The sequence below is a fragment of the Aotus nancymaae genome, unplaced genomic scaffold (genome assembly GCF_030222135.1).
Source record: "Aotus nancymaae isolate 86718 unplaced genomic scaffold, 86718_ANA_hifiasm-v0.15.2.pri h1tg000051l, whole genome shotgun sequence".
Lineage (NCBI taxonomy): Eukaryota > Metazoa > Chordata > Mammalia > Primates > Aotidae > Aotus > Aotus nancymaae.
Genome location: NW_026988465.1, coordinates 14,943,921 through 14,964,389, shown reverse-complemented (window position 1 = coordinate 14,964,389; position 20,469 = coordinate 14,943,921). Strand labels below are relative to the sequence as shown.

The following is a 20,469-nucleotide window of genomic DNA, read 5'->3' as shown; positions in this document are numbered from 1 at the left end:
ATATGAATATAAACTGTATAGTTCATTCATAAATTCAGGATGTATAATTGGTAATTAAGTTTTATATTTTTTATGGGCCGGGCGTGGTGGCTCACACCTATAATCCCAGCACTTTGGGAAGCCAGGGTGGGTGGATCACTTGAGGTCAGAAGTTTGAGACCAGCCTGGCCAACATGGTGAAATCCTTTCTGTACTAAAAATCCAAAAATTAGCAGGGCGTGGTGGCACACACTTGTAATCCCAGCTACTGGGCAACAAACGACTGTCTCCAAAAAATAAAAAAAGGTTTTTCTCCCACTCCTTTGATTGGAGTGTTGGGCCTTCTAAAGCAAAGAGCTTCTCTGGCAGTGACAGTTTTAATGCTTGTAGGGATTAAATAAATTACAAACCTAACTTGAAATATTACAACAAAGTATTAACAGCCATTGGAGCTTAACATAATGTGTCTTGAGCTTCTAGTCCCATGTCAGAAGCTAGAATACATATTTCTCAACAGTTAAGAAGGGTCTTACTAGGTGTTTAGAACACAAATGAAATGGTATTAGTAACACAGTTTTAGGTTAACCTGACACAGTTAAAGTTTATTCTCTGTAAAGCTGCTGGGTTTGTAAATAAAATTTCTTGAGAGAGGAACAAGAAGTTAAGTGATCAAACATAGAATTGATTGATTGAAATATTATACCTCATTGATGTTGTCTTTATACATTTTTTATGCAGCCATTGCCAAAATCTAAAAAAACTTCTAGCAAAGGCAGTAAAAAGGAACGGAACAGTTCTGGAATGGCAAGGAAGGCTAAGCGAACCAAATGTCCTGAAATTCTGTCGGATGAGTCTAGTAGTGATGAAGATGAAAAGAAAAACAAGGAAGAGTCTTCAGATGATGAAGATAAAGAAAGTGAAGAGGAGGTAAAATGTTTTACTATATTTTTTAATCATTTCTTTCCATGAGAAGAGTTAAATATTTCTGCTATATATTAGGTACAGCCAAAAAGCAGTTTCTTATTGGTTGTTTCTAATTCTGAAGATGCAGAAATAGTTAAGTATGAACCCATTTCTTTTCCTTAAGGGGCTTTTAGTTTCATTGCCATGTCAGAGTATGAGTCAGAAAAGAGTGAGGTTGGTGTGGACTGGATTTGAAGTGGGCCTTGAGCTGGACTTTGAAGACTAGAGTAGATAAATGGGAAGGGAAGCGGGAGTGGTGCATATCCTGAATAGAAACACATAGGAGCAGATTCTTTGAGGATTTTTTTTTTTTTTTTTTTTTTTTTTTGAGACGGAGTCTTGCTCTTGTTACCCAGGCTGGAGTGCAATGGCGCGATCTCGGCTCACCGCAACCTCCGCCTCCTGGGTTCAGGCAATTCTCCTGCCTCAGCCTCCTGAGTAGCTGGGATTACAGGCACGCGCCACCGTGCCCAGCTAATTTTTTTGTATTAATAGAGACGGGGTTTCACAATGTTGACCAGGATGGTCTCGATCTCTCGACCTCGTGATCCACCCGCCTCGGCCTCCCAAAGTGCTGGGATTACAGGCTTGAGCCACCGCGCCCGGCCTCTTTGAGGATTTTTTTCATAACATTAACATTTTATAATTGACTTGAATCATTTTACTGTTTTTTCGAAAAAGGGCCTTTTTGCCCTCAACCTTTTGGAGATTAATGAGAATAATAAACAGCCTTTGAAGTTTATATGATCAGTGAATATGTTTTATATTACTTAGGAATGCCTGTCATTTTCTTTTATTTCGGAGTATTTGTAAAAGTTGAGAATATTTAGTTTCCAAAATAAAACTTCTTGAAGAAGAGATCTGCTGAAGCAATTAAATAAAAGGGTTAACCTCTTCAATCAAGTGGATCTTGAAGAGTGGGTATAGGAGATAGGTTTCTGTTATTGTTGATGATGTTTTAGTAGTCTCTATTTTAACGTTGTTTCGATTTTTTCCTTCAAAGGTCAGAATTTGCCCTATAGATTGGGTAATCAGCCTTGCCTTAGGGACTTGGATAATGTCAACTTGACATTTTGGGCCAGATAATTCTTATTTGTGGGTGACACTCCTAAGAACCCCTTGTGACAACCAAAAATGTTATTCAGACATTGCCAAATGTCCCTGGGACAAGACAAGGAGGGAATCGTCTCTACTGAATTAGAAGGAATAAAAATATAGCGAACTCTGGCATTATGTGATGTGTGTGTGTTTAGTATGTATGTCTTGAATTATTTACAATTCATGCTTGTTAATAACGTTAAATTTTATAAAGACTTCTGTAAAGCTAAGGAGGAAATGCTTCATCATTTAAGAAAGATGGTTACAAATCTAGCAGGTGCTTCACAAACACCTTAATATGTATTTGGCACGAAGGAAAATAATCTGGGCACTAAGGTGTTCAGATTGACAAAACTGAGTTTAGGTAGATTGATTTTACCTTTTCAGTTTATAAAATGAGGATTTTGAACTATAGTCAAATGTACTCTGTTCATTTTTGAAGTAAAAATCTTACAGAAGCAGAGTGTTTGTAGTTGTCCTTTGGTTAATTATGTGAGGTTAATTGGATATTTGGGAGGAAACATGTTTGTTTATATGTATATACATAATAGTGAAAAATTTTAAAGTAATAGTATCTTCATTCAGCAAGTATTTGGTTGTCTACTATGTGCCATTCTGTTTCCTAAACTCTTTTTATGGGCAGAGTTAAAGCATGAAACGTTGTCATAGAATATAAATACCTAATTTTTTCGTAGAGACATTAGCATGGGCTTTGGAAACTGAGTTCAAATCCCATGTCTACATCCAATTATTACTATGTGATTATAGGCAAGTTATTTAAACTCTGTACCTCAGTTTCCCATGTGTAAATTGGGGAATGATAATAGTATTAGCCTCATTGGGTTATATTAAAGGATTTTATTTAAAATACTTAGAGCAGTGCCTGGTGCATGTACTATGTAAGTATTAGTTGCTACTATTATTAGAATTAAGATGATGTCTAATGGCAAGTAGAATTTCTAAATGGAATCTTCCTGTCATTACTAGGTGCAGGTTAAAAAGTGAGGGTATTGTATACTCATTTTAAAAATTTGCTTTCCAAATTGTTGTCCCTAACTTCTAAGTAGAGGTAGTAGAACTCGGTGTATGCAGATGATACCTGATTTATACCCATATTGGTTTCAGGATAATAATCGCGAGTGGAACCATCTCACTATAAATCAAAGCTTTACTTTCTGTAGTGCCCTAATCTAGGGTCTGTGGCTAGAAACCCAGGTCAATTGATGAAAATCTATGGGAGAAGAAAACATAAAGATACTTCTACAAACATTAGGTATATGAAATCACGTGATACAAAAGCTACGTCATAATTCTATTAGAGGAATTTTTTTCCTACCTTTGCTAGTACTTAACAGATTTTATAAAATTTCAATGAAATTTGAACTGAGCCTTATCAACATGGAGAAACTCCGTCTCCTCTAAAAATATAAAGTTAGCCGAGCATGGTATCACATACCTGTAATCCCAGCTACTCTGGAGGCTGAGGCAGGAGAATTGCTTGAAACCGGGAGGTGGAGGCTGCAGTGAGCTGAGATCGCGCCATTGCACTCCAGGCTGAGCAACAAAAGTGAAACTCTGTCTCAAAAAAAAAAAAAATTGGACTGAGAAATTGTTCACCCCCCCTTTTTTTTTCCTGATATATGTCCCTCCAACAAGCATAGATATTACTGCTCTAAAGACCCTTTAAATTTAGCACTGCCTTCAACTTTTTATTGCTGATTCAGTTTCTGTGAAAGGCCTTTGAAAGGTAAGTTCTGGCAGGAGGAACAGTATGTCTGTGGCAACTTTGTTTTTCCTTACTCAGACTCAGTTAAGTGCAGCCATGTTAGGAACTTCATAAATGGAGCTATTTTTGGTCATTACTATGAAAGAACCTCTTTTCTAAGAAGCCATGAAGAAAAGTTGCAGGTTAGTGACAAAAGTTATGGATTGCTTGTAGATTTCTTTATGATAGAAAATTATTGAATTGGTAGTTTATTTCCTGAAACAGATTTTTCTTAAAGACTCTTATTCATTAAGATAAAATATTCTTATTCATTAAGATCAGCTTCTCGTTCTGTTTTTCTTGGAGTAAAAAACTGTGAATTGAGGTAGACTGATTTTACTTTTTCAGTTTCCTCTGTAAAATGAGGATTTTGAACTGTATAGTCAAATATACTCTATTCGTTGTTGAAGTAAGACATCTTACAGAAGCAGAGTAAGTTTGTAGTTGTCCTTTGGCTAATTATGTGAGGTTAAATTGTGTTTATTTGCCTGCTCGTTTCATATTTCACTTTAGATGTATAGAAGACTACAGTGTTTTATAAGTAAATTCAATATTAAAATGAAATCACTGAAATCCATATAGTTAATTGAATTGACCGTTTTAAAGTAATTTAAAAGAAAATGTCAGATTTAGCATATTAGCTGATAATTGCTAAAGCATTTTTTTGAGGTTTTCTGTACCTGTGCCTCGTTTTTATGATATGCAGTGAGTGATTCACAATAGTTCTGCTGTTCTTTTCTTTGTAATTAAATAGTAGAGGGTACTCTTTCTGAGAGGAACTTCAGAAAGAAATACCTTCGTAAAAGAGCTCTTTGGAATTTCCTCATTAGCTTGTCTCTTGGACATTGGCTTTTTAGGGCAGTAAAAGGAGAGCAATTGGGAAGGAAGTGGTGGACTTTCTTTTTTTTATGAGAGAATAGGAAAATAAACAGGTTATTTTCTCTAAACTTATTATGAAAATCAGTTGATTCCTATGTTGGATTAGCTTCTGGATGGCAGGATTGCTAAAATGAGTGTATTAGTCCATTCTCATGCTGTTTGTTAATAAAGACATACCCCAGACTGGGTAATTTATAAAGGAAGGAGGTTTAGTTGACTCACAGTTCCACATGGCTGAGGAGGCCTGATAATCATGGTGGAAGGCAGATGAGGAGCAAAGTCACGCTTTATGTGGCAGCAAGCAAGAGGGCATGTGTAGGGCAACTCCCCTTTATAAAACCATCAGATTTCGTGAGACTTTTTCACTATCATGAGAAAAGCATGGGAAAAATCTGCCCCTATGATTCATTTACCTTCCATTGGGTCCCTCCCATGACATTTGGGGATTATTACAATTCAAGGTGAGATTTGGGTGGGGACACAGAGCCAAACCATGTCCATGAGCCAGGGAGGTTACACACATTTGGTCATGCTGTTCACAGGTGTTAACCTTGAGGCATAGAGAAGTTACTGCAGAGTATAGAAAAAAGGAAGGGGAAACAGTGCCCATTGGAGAAAACAATTCTAGCAGTCTTTTAGACCCTTTCATATTCTCTTTCCTTTTTCATCTTGTCCTCATATTTTTTCAGTTTTTATATTCTAGTGTTTTTATAGCACACGTGTATCTCTAGAAAGTATGAAACAAACTATAGAGTTTTACTTTATGAGTATTTAGAATTTATCTGGCTGTTCCCACATGTTATCAGGAATGTTTTCTGCTGAAATAATTCTCAACCTTACTAATAATAATGTTCAAAACAGGACTTTACTTTTCGTTCATGACAAGAAGCCCACAGACAGGCAATTCTAGCACCAGTACAGCAGCTCAAGAAAGGTATGGAGGATGTGGGTACCATCCTTTCCTGATGTCTCATCTTTAGCATACGGCATTTAACCTCCTGATCACAAGCTGGTTGTTTTACCTTTAGACATTGTATTCATGTTCTAGGTAAGGAAGAGCAAAAAGTTTTCTTCTAGTGATGTTTTGGCTTTTTTTCCTGAATGGAATGGCTTTTGCCAGAGATCTCCATAATACGTGGCATCAGCCAGCACCTTGTCATCTGCCCACCTAACTGCAAGAGAAGCTGTGAGATCTAGGTATCAGCCTCTTAACTTTATAAGACGAAGGCAGATCAAAAGTAGGTTGTTGAGTGAGCCATCCTACAATATTTACCAAGTCATAGAAACTCCATTATAATTTTTGGTAAACTATCTATTTGGACCATTCAGGGGATTATCTGGTAGTGATAAGGTGAATGTGAAAGTTTTGTTAGTCCTTTCAGATTGTGCTTTAAAAATGTAAAATATCTCCTCACACATTGATCAGAGGAATTGCAAAAATCTGTATAAACTATTTAAAACTTTTTGTCGGAAGGCAGAGTTGAATAATCACCATACTAAAACCCATTTAAACTTGCTTTCATAATCTTCTGTGAAATATAACTAGACTTGCACATTCTTTCCTCTTGGCATTCTGAGTTTTCTCAGCCAAGTTGTTGAAAGAATAGTGTATTTTAAGCTAATTTTTATTTTGTTCATCTGTTCACCCAGTACAACCTTTCTGCTGTGAGGACAGAATTCTGGCTCTGTGACAGGCGTCTTTTTTGGAGACCCTCCTTCAAGAGCCCTGCTGCCTATAAATAATAGGTAAGCCTTGCTTTCCCAAGATTTTTTGCCTTCCTTCAAAAAGTACTTATGTCATTCCTCTTATTCTGCGCCTTCATGGTTATCAGACAGGGAAAATCCCCTTCAAATTTCTGAAACGTCTATAGTATGAATCCTTTACAAATTTAGGTTATAGTACATTGTACTGTCTGAAATTAATGGCAGCTGTCCATTTTTATTTGTTCCCCTTTAGAACATCAAAAATACTTGATGGTCCTGAATGAACCACTCACAGCATATAGAGAAGTAGCAAACTCGAATCTTTAAATCTCATGACATTTTGGAAATCAGCTTTTTATTCTTTTTGAAAAACTTACCTAATTTTCTCCCATTTTGTTAAGAGACGCAGTTTTGTCTCCAGTTGGGTTAAATAACAAGATGTTAATCATTATGAGTATTTTCAACATTATTTCCTTAATGCCATATAATGTTTTTATTATAATCACTAAAGTTTTCAAGGTATTTTGAAAGAGACTTAAAATAGGGGTCAATACTTTCTTCTTTATTTTTGAGACAGAGTCTTAATGTCTTCATCTGTTGCCCAGGCTGGAGTGCAGTGGTGAGATCATGTCTCACTGCAGCCTTGAATTCCAGGGCTCAAGTGATCCTGCCACCAGGCCCAGCAATTTTTTGATTTTTTTGTGGAGACAGATTCTTGCTATGTTGCCCACTGGCTTTTGATTTCTGAGGTAATCACTTTTTGATTACTCAAGTCAGTGAATTGGGAGGATGCTAAGTGCTGTTAGGGTTACATTTCTAAGCAAATGCCATTTGATACTTAGCATTACTGGATTTCTAAAGAAGGAGACTCTTCATGCCTGTTGAGCAAAGGCTTTGGGTGGAAGTCGAAGTACTACCAATTCAGGTTGACCTTGGGAATGGAGAAGGAAGTTGTACATATGAAGAAAGATAAGGAGCAGGGAAGGCCAGGTGCCTTTGACTAACTTGTGGATAGAGTTGAGTAATACAGGTTGAACCCATGCTATGGAGAACCCATGAGGTTGGGCATTGTTGTGTGACTAATACGTTTAGTGGTAGATTGATTATTCTTACTCATTCAAAATGGTTGTCTTATTCTATACCTGAGCATTTTGCTAAGTGGGAGAAAAAAAAATGAGACATATGCTCTGTCTTCCAGGAAGTACCACTCATTCAGTAAACATTTATTAGCACCTGCAAGGAAGAAACTATTTAAAGTGTATGAGCCATGTGCTTTCACATCTTGCATCTCATTTAGTCTTGACTCCAGGAGGCATGAGGTATATATCCTCATTTTTGTATTGGAGGATATAATAAATGTATAGGGAATCTTTTTTAGTGCTTTCTCTTTGCCTTACTGATCTTAATCAGTAACTTTTTCTTACCTGAAAGGAGTACGTTTCAAGACCCCCAGTAGATGGCTGAAACTGCAGGTCGTGCCAGGCCCAATTGCTGTCATTTGAAACATGTTTCTGTTCTTGTTTTCCACCCTCAAATTATGCCTTTTTCATTCATCTTAACTACACACTGTGGCCGTAACTTTTGCAGTTTGAGGTTTGATAGCAGAGCTGGCACAAAGTTCCTTTTCCTTCAGAGTTTGACAGATAGAATATTTGTTCTTACTATATAGATCTTAGCAACCTCAGCATATGATTTTTTTCCTTCCTTAGGTAAAGAGCTTTCACCTTTTCACTTTAAAAGAACCATTTTATGACTTCTCTTTGGCATGCTTGAATTGCCATCACTACTCCTGGGTGTTGGGGGCATTGTCAAGTCACATAAGGGTTACTTGGCACAAGCACAAATACACTGCAGCAGTTGATGTGATAACCAAGATGGCTGCTAGTGACTAATGAAGGGGCTGGGACCATCTACAGTGTGGATATGCTGGACAAAGGGATGATTCACATCCCAGGCATGAGTGAGCAGGATGACATGAGATTTCATCGCACTACTCAGAAAGCAAGCAGTTTAAGATTTATGAGTTGTTTACTTCTGGAATTTCCCATTTAATATTTTCAGACTGTGGTTAACAACAGGTAATTGAAACTGTATGCAGAAAGAGAAACCATAGATAAAGGGGAACTACCATATTATTCTTTATTTTTCGAGACAGAGCCTTGCTTTGTTGCACAGGCCGGAATGCAGTGGCATGATCGCTGCTCACTGCAACCTCCACCGGTTGAGGCAGTTCTCGTGCTGCAGCCACCCTAGTAGCTGGGTCCGTAGGTGCATGCCACCACACCTGGCTAATTTTATTTTATTTTTATTTATTTATTTGTAGAGATGGGGTTTCACAATATTACCAGGCTGTTCTTGAACTCCTGGCCTCCACAATATTACCAGGCTGTTCTTCAACTCCTACCCACCTTGGCCTCCCAAAGTGCTGGGATTACAGGCATGGGCCACTGTGCATGGCTTCATATTTTTTCTAAAGCTTGTTTATCTACTTCTATCTTTAGAGTTCTCTCTGTAGAATTCCTGATTTAGATCAAAATTTGATCTTAAGCAATAGCTTTAAGAAAGTTAATAAGTATAAATTCACTTGTACTTACCAGAACTTAAAACTAAAAGCTATTAAAAACTTGATAATTGGAGGGATTATCCTGTTAATTGCTTTAACTGGTTCCTGCCTTATCTGTATATAGCTCCAATAATTCTAATCTAGGAATCAGCAGGCTGTGTGGCCTGTATGCCAAGTCCAGCCTACAGCCTGTTTTTATACAGCCCTCAAGCTCAGAATGGTTTTTCCATTTTTAAATGATTGTTTTAAAAAATGAAGACTATGCAACAAAGATTATATGTAGCCATAAAGCTGAAAATATTTACTATCTGGCATTTTAAAAAAATGTCTTGGTGACAAATGTAATATATAAATGTACTTTTCATTTTATGTGGTATAGCTAGATGAGTCACCTCTGGAGCTTCAAAAATATATACAAGGGTGCTCAGCCCCAGCACCCTTGATGAGTGGATCTAATGGTCTTCTTTTCACAACTTATATAGGTAAGTTGTACCGGAAGACTGATAGTACCTATCAAGAACTTCGGCCAGCTTATTAATAGAAAACATTTTTGTCTTAGCGAGCAGGGTTATTTTAATGAAATAGAAACTCAGGGTTGGAAGAGATCTTTAAAACTGATTTAATGTTCAAGTATCTTTTTCCATCTCAATTTTCCAGATAATTTCATAGCCACTACTAAGTGCCAGTTCTAAGCTCTACGTTGAAGATCAAGAAATAAATGGGATAGAGTCTCTATCCTTAAGCAGTTCAGTTTAGTTGGTAAAAAGATGGAAGTCAAAGATTAGGAGAAAACAGCTATAGTAGAATGTAACTTGAGCTAAACTTGTGGAAGCTCAGAAGATAAGAGTATTTACCTCTTTCTAGGGGAAAGTGAGGAACTAAGTTAATGCATCCAGACAAAGCAACTTGTTACAGGCAACATAGCAATTTGATCTGAGCCTTGGCTAAATAGGAGAGGTTGGCATAGCCAAAAAAAACGTGGTAGCGGGGGGGTGGGTAGTTTGCAGAAAACTACTTGGATTATACCAAGACCCAAGCATCCAGACAAAGCAACTTGTTACAGGCAACATAGCAATTTGATCTGAGCCTTGGCTAAATAGGAGAGGTTGGCATAGCCAAAAAAAACGTGGTAGCGGGGGGGTGGGTAGTTTGCAGAAAACTACTTGGATTATACCAAGACCCATTTGAGCTTTAAAAAAAATTCTAAAGAAAGAATCTTGGAGCCAGTACAAAATTTGCAGAGTAAGGGGCAAGTCAGCCTTAAAACTGATGGTTTTCCTTTGTTGCCATTCTGTATTTTCTGCCAACATTTTAAATTCTTTGTTATTGTTAGTAAGATTTGTATGTAATGGTAAAAGATCTGAATTTAACAATATGTTAAGTAAGATATGGTATCACTTGTTTTATTATGATAATTTAGTTGTATAATTTCAAACAGGCTTAAGAAATAACATAGGAGGCCAGGCATGGTGACTTAACGCCTGTAATCCCAGCACTTTGAGAGACCAAGGCAGGAGGATCATTTAAGGCCAAGAATTCAGGATCAGCCTCGGCAACTTAGCAGGACCCTGTCTCTACAAAACAAAATTTAAAAATTCGCCTGACATGATAGTGCATGCCTTTAGTCCTAGCTACTTGGAGGCTAAGGCAGGAAGATCAGTTGAGTCCAGGAGTTTGAGGTTAGTTAGCTGTGATTACACCACTGCAGTCCAACGTGAGTGACAGAGCCAGACCGTCTCAAAAATGAAAGAAAACAAATACATAGGTATGTAGTAGGAGGCACACGGGACCTAATCACAGGTTTTGCTTCTTATTAGCTATAAGGTTTTGGATCACTAGCTACTTGGATACATTTTTCTCCTTTTAGTTATATATCTTTTTTACTGCCCCCTGGGTGCAGAGTGCAGCTAAATCAGGTTCTACAAATGATACAGAGATGAACATAACAAGAAATATTTACATGGTTACTGTAAGCCAAACATTCTTCTATTTGCTGGGGATGAATAAGGTGATCAGTGTCTATTCTCATGGAGATTGTGGGAATCTGCATTGTAGTGGGAAAACTGACATGTAAATAACTGTTGTATACTAAATGTACATATAGTAGATGTCTGTTTTCTTTGCTGCCTTACATGTATGTATTCATTTTGTCCTCAAAAAACTATGGATATGGTCAGTTTTTAGAACCTATGATGCCTGTGAGGCATCATTTTTATATACAACATTATAAGATGTACCCTGAGGTCAGAGATAAGAAAATGAGGAGAAAAGTGGTAAAAGTCGGCAAAATTTTACTTTTCAAATGAGAAACAGGCACAGAGAAGGATAAGAGATTTCCCTGAGAATACAAAATTAATAGTAGAGTCAGGATTTGTATCAGGAAGTTTGGCTGTAACACTTTTGTTCTTGCAGCTTCACAGTATCTTCCATAAAGTAGGGATTAAGAATTGCAGGCCACATACTTTGAGAGTATGGATTAATCAGATTGATGGTATTGTGAAAGATTTAGAGGAGGTAATTGTTAAGCTGGGTTTAGAATCATGAGTGGGATTTTCCTAAGTACAGGGAGGAATGAAAGTAATGAAGATTTGAAAGTTCATGTAAAATTAAAGTGGACATGGTTTAACTTGCCTTCTGAGCTCTCTTTGTGTTTTTGTCTGTTACCTCCAAATACTGGTTACCCATATTTGCCTTAACAGCCAAAAATTATCCATTGTGTCCAAATACCAAGATATGTCTTTTGAGATGCCCCCATTTTCCAGAGTTACCTATTCTTCCTATACCTAATAACTTCAGGGCAGCCAAAGTAATGAACACCTGCAGGACTAAAGCACCAGACACAAATTCATTAGTTGTTGTACTGTTTGGCTTTCACGATTTCTTAACTCAGCACTAATCTAAAAAAGAGACTTTACCAAAGTCCTACCTTAACTTTGTCACAGAAGAATTTACCTGGTCGCTAAAGATAAATGAAACCCTGTATAAATGACATAACATATTACTATAGATGTTTGTAGGCCAAGTCATATCTACCATAATGTGAAATAAGTGTGATACATCATGGCTAGTTAAAAAAGTTGTAATTGAGTCTGTCTCACTGTGTTTATAATTTCCATTCTGTGTATCTACGCTGGTTTTTTTAAAAAAAAAAAAAGAAAAGAAAAGAAAATTAGTTTTTTAGGGAAAGGGTCTTGTGATTTTACCCAGGCTGGTCTCAAACCTCTGGCCTCAAGTGATCCTCCCATCTCAGCCTCCTAAAGTGTTGGGATTACAAGATTGAGACACCCCACCATGCTTTTTGAAAACACTCAGAAATTTTATGTTGTTAGATGAAGTTATACTTGCATAATGAAGGAATTTCTCATTCTACAAAAGGAAGCACTCAGTATTAAGAGTTAATATTTAGTGTGTTTACTATCTGCCAGGTACTACCAAAAATTCTTGCATGTGTTAATGCATCTACTCCCCATAAAACCATAGGAACTATTGTTTCTCTTATTTTGTAAATGAGGAGGCAAGAGCCCAGAGATCTGCTGGGGCTGGAATTTGAAATGAGGTAGCTTGCCTTTAGAGCCTGCACTCTTTGAACTATTATATTTTTTTCCTTAGTGCTTGTGCAATATGTTTGCAGTCTTTTAGAAATTTTAATAGATGACAGGCTAGGTGTCCATTTAGAAAAACTGCAGAACATTACCCCTTACAGCAGATGTGAAATGTAGAAAGATGTGGTTTTGTTTGTTATCAGAAGAAAAATGTTATGGAAACGACTTATTTATTTTTTACTGTAAATGTTTATGCTTTGTCAAATTGTCACTACTCACAATTTGCAGATTTTAAAATGATGCCAGGTTGTGTAGTCCATCTAAAATTTTAATAGCAGGCCTTAAAAGGCCTTGGAAGTATTTTAATTACCTAATTCTAATTTTTTAATTTGAATGGAGATTGAGTAATTACTGATAATATTGTTTCTTTTGCTCAGCCTCTTCAATCCTTTCAGTAATAACTTAGTTTCTTGTACCCACAAGTCCAGATTTTATTACGCTTTAACTAAAAAATGATATATAATCATGATTATTTTATTCTGTGTATTAAGTGCACTAAAGAATTAAGAATTTTTAGGATTCGTTTTCAGAGCCTAATACATAGTTCATGTGAACTAGGTGTACACTTAATAAACCCTAAAATATTTGCCATTAAAAAAAACTGAGAAATCATTGATACTTGCCCACAACCCCCACCATCTAGAACATCTCTCAGAATTAGGAAGTAAGTTAAAATGGCCTCTAAGTAGCAAAAGTTCACGTACTTACTTTTAGAAGCATATGAGCCCCTTGACACCTTAAAAATGTATTTTTTAGTAGCAGTTAAACTACATACTTCCCAGCCAGTGGTATATTATTGAGGTAGTGCAAGCTATTTAAATAAGTGATGATAGGCTTATTTAAATAGTTGTAGCAATGGTATTTTAGCAAAACGAAGGACAAACACTAAAATCCACTTGGGTGAGGTGGTGTGTGCCTGTAGTCCTAACTACTCCAGAGGCTGAGGTGGGAGGATTGTTTGAGTCTAGCTTGGGCCACATAGCGAAACTACTTCTTTAAAAAAAAAAAAAAAAAAAAAGGACACTAAAATCCAATCAATAGCTTGAGGCCACTTAACTTTTGGAACAGATCTGTATACTTTAAAGGATGGGTTCAACACAGTGCTCATGTCCTTAAAAACAGGTTGACTTACGATGTTAACACTCAGGAATCAAGAGTGTGAAACATTTGGAGAAACATTCTGTCAAGTGATTTGCAGTAGTTTTGGTGTGTAAAGGGGAGAATTTAATAGGATGCTTTCCTTTGGGAATATTAATTAAGAATTAATGCTTCCTAATTTCATAGGCTCCACATGAGACAAAGTAACTATGAACTCTGATTTTGTCCTTTTTTTTTTTTTTTGAGATGGGAGTCTTGCTCTGTCGCCAGACTAGAGTGCAGTGGCTCAGTCTCGGCTCACTGAAACCTCTGGCTCCTGGGTTCAAGCAGTTCTCCTGCATTGGCCTCCTGAGTAGCTGGGACTACAGGTGCATGCCACCATGCCCAGCTAATTTTTGTGTTTTTAGTAGAGATGGAGTTTCACCGTGTTGGCCAGGATGGTCCCAATCACTTCCCTCATGATCTGCCCACCTCCCAAAGTGCTGGGATTATAGATGTGAGTCACCACGCCTGGCCTGTCAATTTAATCTATCCATATTTATGTATTTTGTTTTTGTCTAATCAGCTATGGGTTAGTGTTTAAAAACAAAAGTTCTAGAGTCACATCTATCTTTGAATCTTGCCTCTTTATTAATTTGACTGTGGACAAGATAACCTCACTGAGATTTAGTTTCCTCATACAATCATAAGTATTTATTGAGCAACTACTATGTACCAGCGACTATTTTAGGAGTTAGGGAAACATCAGTGAACACAAGAAGATTCTAGGCCGGGTGTGGTGGCTCACACCTGTAATCCCAGCACTTTGGGACACCAAAGCAGATGGATCACCTGAGGTCAGGAGTTCAAGACCAGCCTGGCCAACATGGCAAAACGCCATCGCTACTAAAAATACAAAAATCAGCTAGGTGTGGTGGAAGGCACACCCACCCCAGCTGATTTTTGTATTTTTAGTAGCAATGGGGTTTCACCAATCCCACCTACTAGGGAATTAGAGACAGGAGAATCCCTTGAACTGGGGAGGCACGAAGGTTGTAGTGAACCAGGATCATGCCACTGCACTCCAGCCAGGGCAGCAGAGCAAGACTCTGTCTTAAAAAAAAAAAAAAAAAAAAAAGTCTAGTGAGAGAGAGGGAACATAAGAGAAGATAATAGTATCTATATTTAGGGGTTCCCCCCAAGATTGAGTAATGCACATATATTTTTTTATCCATAGTGCAGAATAAATGTGGGCATCTCTTTTTGTGTGTGTGATTGTGATTTGTCATGCTTAGTTATACTTGTGCTGGGATAAAATAATTTGTTATATATTGGTCATCTCAAAAATAATTTTTAATTGGTGATATCAAATATATTTATTAATTTTCTCTCATATTGTTAAGGGGTGTAGGGGAAGTAGAGGGATAGCATTGAATCTCATCAGTATGTGTACTTTTGCTTTTCTAATAGCCACCAAAAAAGACAGCTAAAAGAGAAAAACCTAAACAGAAAGCTACTCCTAAAAGTAAAAAATCTGCGAAAAGTGCTAATGTTAAGAAAGCAGATAGCAGCACCACCAAGAAGAATCAAAACAGTTCCAAAAAAGGTATGTTAGAAATAACATTAATCAGCAACTTTAAAGATACAGCATATATTAATATGTTGTACATAGTCCGTAAGAGTGTGGGTGAAACAGGTAAACTGAAAAGAACATTGTGGCAAGAAGTAATACAGGTGGAATATCCCTTATCTGAAATGCTTGGGACAGGAAGTAATTCAGATTTTGCAATATATATATATGTATATATGTATCTTGGGGATGGGACCCTGTTTAAACATTAAATTCATTTGTGTTTCATATTCTTAACATAGCCTGATAATTTAATATTTCAGTTAAATAAACTATTTATTGCAGTGGTACCATTACAGCTTATTGCAGCCTTGAACTGCTGGACTCAAGTGAGTCTCCTACCTTGGCCTCCCAGAGCACTGAGATTACAGGCATGGATCACTGCCCTTGGCCCGAAACCAAGTTTTGACTGCGACCCGTCACATGAGGTCGGGTGTGGAATTATCTCACAATAATGTGAGTGTCTATAGTTGGTGTCATGTTAGTGCTCTGAAACGCTGGATTTGGGAGCATTTCACATTTTTGATTTTTGGATTAGGGATGCCCAACCTGTATACCAGTTTTTTAGTTTTTGGTTTTTCAAGTTGACATAAAATTTGTGTGCATGTTTTATAGGTAACTTAGAGAGTAGTGATTTATAGTTTTTTGGATCCGGTACCCCTTTTGAGAATCTGTTGAAAGCTAAAAATTAATCTCAACCTTTGTTAAATATTAATTTGCTATGTAAGAAAAATTATTCATATTTAATAAAATGTATTACTTTTAGAAAGTGAGTCTGAGGATAGTTCAGATGATGAACCTTTAATTAAAAAGTTGAAGAAACCCCCTACAGATGAAGAGTTAAAGGAAACAATAAAGAAATTACTGGCCAGTGCTAACTTGGAAGAAGTCACAATGAAACAGATTTGCAAAAAGGTAATTAGATAAATGTTTAGATTATTTTGCTTTTACTAGAAAAACTCTTTCACCTGTCTCTTAATTTGAAGCTAAATACTTAGGTGCATTCACTTATTGAAGAAATATTTATTGAACTACTGTATGCTAGATCTTCTTACAGCTGCTGGGATACCACTTTAAATAAAATAGTCAAACTCTGTCCTAATGGAGTTATTTTTATAAATAACATTAGAATGAATAAAATTAGAGTGAGTAAGATTAAAGTGATGCATTCCAAACCACATAGGAAACTTTCTTTTTCCCGATCTGGAGGTGGTTTCTGTTGGTGCATTCTTACTTTATGTTAAAGAAGGAGAATCTCATGAACCGCCTTATTCTTGGTAGTGTGGCAAATGAGCTGTTATAGTTTCTTAACTCAGACTTCTGTGGTATTTTTCTAATATTTCTAATACTTCTTGGGAAATAAAGTGCCCTAGTCTTGAATATGATTCCATAGGGATTCTGTGGAAATTTTAGAATCTTGTCTGTTGTGGTAAAATAAAATTACAGTTTTAAATGTACCAAAAGTGAAATAGTCTGTGCTTTTTTTAAAGGACATTATTGTTTATTCATTCATCATTCATTGATCCTCTGCTACATTTCAGGCACTGGGCTAAATGTTATAGGTAGAAGCTGGATGTGGTGGCTCACACCTCTAATCCCATCACTTTGATAGGCCGAAGCTAGAGGACTGCTTAAGGCCAGGAATTGCTTTCATGGAAGACAATTTTTCCTTGGATTTTGGGGGCTGGTCTCAGGATGATTCAAGCGCATTACATTTATTGTGTACTCTATTACTATTACATTGTGATACATAATGAAGTGATTATACAACTCAACATACAATGTAGATTCAGTAGGAACCCTGAGCTTGTTTTCCTGCAACTAGACAGTCCCATCTTGGGGTGATAGGAGACTGTGACAGATCATCAGACATTAGATTCTTTTAAGGAGCACAACCTAGATCCCTCTCATGTGCTGTTCACCTAGGGATCATGCTCCTATGAGAATCTCATGCCACTGCTGATCTGACAGGCAGAGCTCAGGCAGTAATACAAGCAATGGGGAGCGGCTACAAACACGGGTGAAATTTCTCTCACCTGCTGCTCACCTTTTGCTGCGTGGCCTGGTTTGTAAGAGGCCACTGACTGGTACACGTTCGTGTCCCAAAGGCTGGGGACCCCTGTGATAAAAGAAAGGCCAGAGGGAGTGTTGCTGTGAAGCCAGGAGAAGAGGCAGTTTTTGGAAGGTGGGGGTGAGGGAAGATGGCAGCAATTAAGAAAAGGGAGGCCAGGTGCGGTGGCCCAGGTCTATAATCCCAGCACTTTGGGGGCTGAGGCAGGTGGATCAGGAGGTCAGGAGATTAAGACGACCAGCCCATGGTAAAAACCCGTCTCTAATACAAAAAAATTAGCTGGGCGTGGTAGCACGTGCCTGGAGTCCCAACTAAGGAGGCTGAGGCAGGGAAATTGCTTGAACCCAGGAGAGGGAGGTTGCAGTGAACTGAGATCGGGCCACTGCACTCCAGCCTGACAGAGCAAGACTCCATCTCAAAAAAAAAAAAAAGTTAATGGGCCAATGGGCAATGGATATAGAGGGGCAATTCACAGAAAAAATACAAAAAAAACCTATAAACATAAAACATTCAACTTTCCCTACTAAATAGGGAGATAGGAATTATAAGGAAATAGTTTTGCTTATTAAACTGACAAAAAATTATGAAGATTGGCAGTTTTCATTGTTACCCAGGATAATTAGGGAAACAGATGTTCTCATATGCTTTAAGTTATAACTGCTTCTTTGGAGGACAGTAGGTAGTATCTTTGAATTGCAATGCCCTTTAACCTAGTGATTCCATTTCTAGGTCTCTATCCTAACGATATAGTAACATCTTCACCAAAATGATTATAGTAGTGTTCAGCGTTGAAAAATTAGAAACAAGGTAAATGTTCAGTAGGAAATGCTTAAGCTATGCTACATCCATGTTTTGGAATACTATGTATTCGTTCAAAAGAACTTGGAAAAAACAGGTATTGTTAAATTTTTAAAGCATATAGATGATTATTCCATATATGTAAATACCGAAAAACCCTTTTGCCATTTATACATATATGTGTGTACGTATAAAGTTCTGGAAGATTATACACCAAAACTGATCACTGGTTTTTTCTGAAGGGAGAGAAGGATAAGGTGGAGAGGAGAGGAAGTCAAAGAGAAATTAGTTCTGTCCATTAGAAGGATTTCTGTGAATACCTTCATGTAATTTTTAAAAAAGGGATTAATAACAGCATGGAGGGGTCAGGTGAGAAGGACCTGGCCTTTTTTGGAGTCTGCAGTTAGGAGACAATGACATCGGGTGGTAAAAGCAAGATTATTCATGAATAGTGAGGAAAATGAACAAAGTAAATTTCTGTTTCAAGCAGAAATTTGTAAGGAAAATAGGTAAATGGGGTAGGTGAGAAAGTATTTTTAAAGGGTAGGGGTGGAGGGGAGAAAGCATTTTGGTGGGAAAGGAGAAGTTACAGGAGATTTGCCTGTGGAGGCAAAGAAAATTAAGAACGATTGATGAATCCAGATACAACTGGAGGGGAAAGAGCTGTCAGAAAATTGAAGAATTTCATAATAGTGGCTTTTTGGCTGACAGCAGCAGTGTGAGACACTTGAATAAGGAGATGAAACTGTCGTTGGTGGGAATGAAAGGAAGAGCCTGACTCTGGGGATGGGTCGCTGGCGGAGGAGCCTTTGGAGATGAATTGATGCCATGAACTGAAAATGGGACCAGTCTCTTCAAAGCTTTAACCATAGAAAAATGAGTAGTTTGACCAATTCAGGATTGGGGTTTTGCAGGAAAAGAACAGGGCAAACAATTAGAATAATTTAAATAATCAACCATATTTTGGAGGGTTAGCAAACTACAGCCTGTGGGCCGAATCTATTCTGTCACCTGGTTTTGTAAGGACATTCATAGCCACATCTATTAACGATTGCCTGTGGCAGCATTGCCACTACAACGCATGGTTGAGTAGTTGTGAGTTGAGTAGTTGTGACAGAAACTGACTGGCAGAGTTGAAACTATTTGTGCCATCTAGCCCTTTACAGAAAAAGTTGCTGACCCTGAGCTATACAGAAGTAAAGCTTGCAGGTTCTTACAGACCGAGCTTATCGAGTCAATTTGACATCAAGTCAGGACTTGGAAGTCGAGCAGCAATATAATAGGACCGAAAAAGTTGACAAAAGGGAGAAATTTAGAGTCAAATTTTAGGAGTAGTGGACTCTTGAGACCACCTGGGTCTTAGGTTTTAACTTTAGGAAGAGGGATTGAGCAGTGGAGTAGAGGACGCAGTTGATTGCATTTCAGGTTGTGGAATTGTAGGTAGAGTGTTGGATGATAACAAGGGTTGGAGAAGAAAGCAACTTTCTCTAAAAGACAAGTGGCAGATGATTTGCCAACATCAACAACTTAGTTCACTTACCTATCTAGATCTATCTAGATATTTTCTTTACCCTTATTTGTTGGGGGTTTTGTTTTTGAGACAAGGTCTCATTTTGTGGTCCAGTCTGGAATGCAGTGCCACCAACACAGCCCACTGCAACCTCAACTTCCTGGGCCCAAGGCATCCTCCTGCCTCAGCCTCCCGAGTAGCTGGGACTACAAGCATGCATCACCATGCCTGGCGTAGAGACGGGGTCTCAACAGTTGCCCAGGCTGGTTTTGAATTCCTGGGCTCAAGTGATCTTCCCACGTAGGTTTCCCAGAGTGTTGGGATTACACGCGTGAGCCACCGCACCTGGCTTTATTAATTCATCCGAAACTCTCAGCCTGAAAGCATCCAGAATGTTTGCACACTAGTTTTCCACATCATATACAGTATTATTAAAATACTCATTTGCAATAGAATTCTATATGGGTGAACCAGAGGACTGTTGGAATAGTTGTAGCTATTTATACATAGCAGATTTCTTGCTTTTAAATTGTAAGACAAGGAATATTACTGGATTTAAAAATCTGCTTTTAACATTGTTTTTCCTTTGCACTATGCATAGGTCTATGAAAATTATCCTGCTTATGACTTAACTGAAAGAAAAGATTTCATAAAAACAACTGTAAAAGAGGTAAATATTTACATCTTTTCAAGTTTGACTTTAAAAATACAAGACAAAAGCCATTATGTAAAATACGCCATGTTTTTCAAAATACTCATGTCATTAAATATCACATTTGATCCTCACATTTCTTCATAATACATAGAGAAATATATTTCTTCTCATTCCT

General features: G+C 37.5%; 1 protein-coding gene across 1 annotated transcript in view; it reads left to right on the top strand.

The window, feature by feature from the left end:
- The window catches only part of DEK (DEK proto-oncogene), a 36,080-nt gene that overhangs the window by 13,784 nt on the left and 1,827 nt on the right, over positions 1-20,469 (top strand). Inside the window, exons 7-10 of the mRNA XM_021665343.2 lie at positions 718-906; positions 15,101-15,236; positions 16,027-16,175; positions 20,241-20,309. Coding sequence (XP_021521018.1) covers positions 718-906; positions 15,101-15,236; positions 16,027-16,175; positions 20,241-20,309 — 543 coding nt within the window. The remainder of the gene's footprint in view (positions 1-717; positions 907-15,100; positions 15,237-16,026; positions 16,176-20,240; positions 20,310-20,469) is intronic.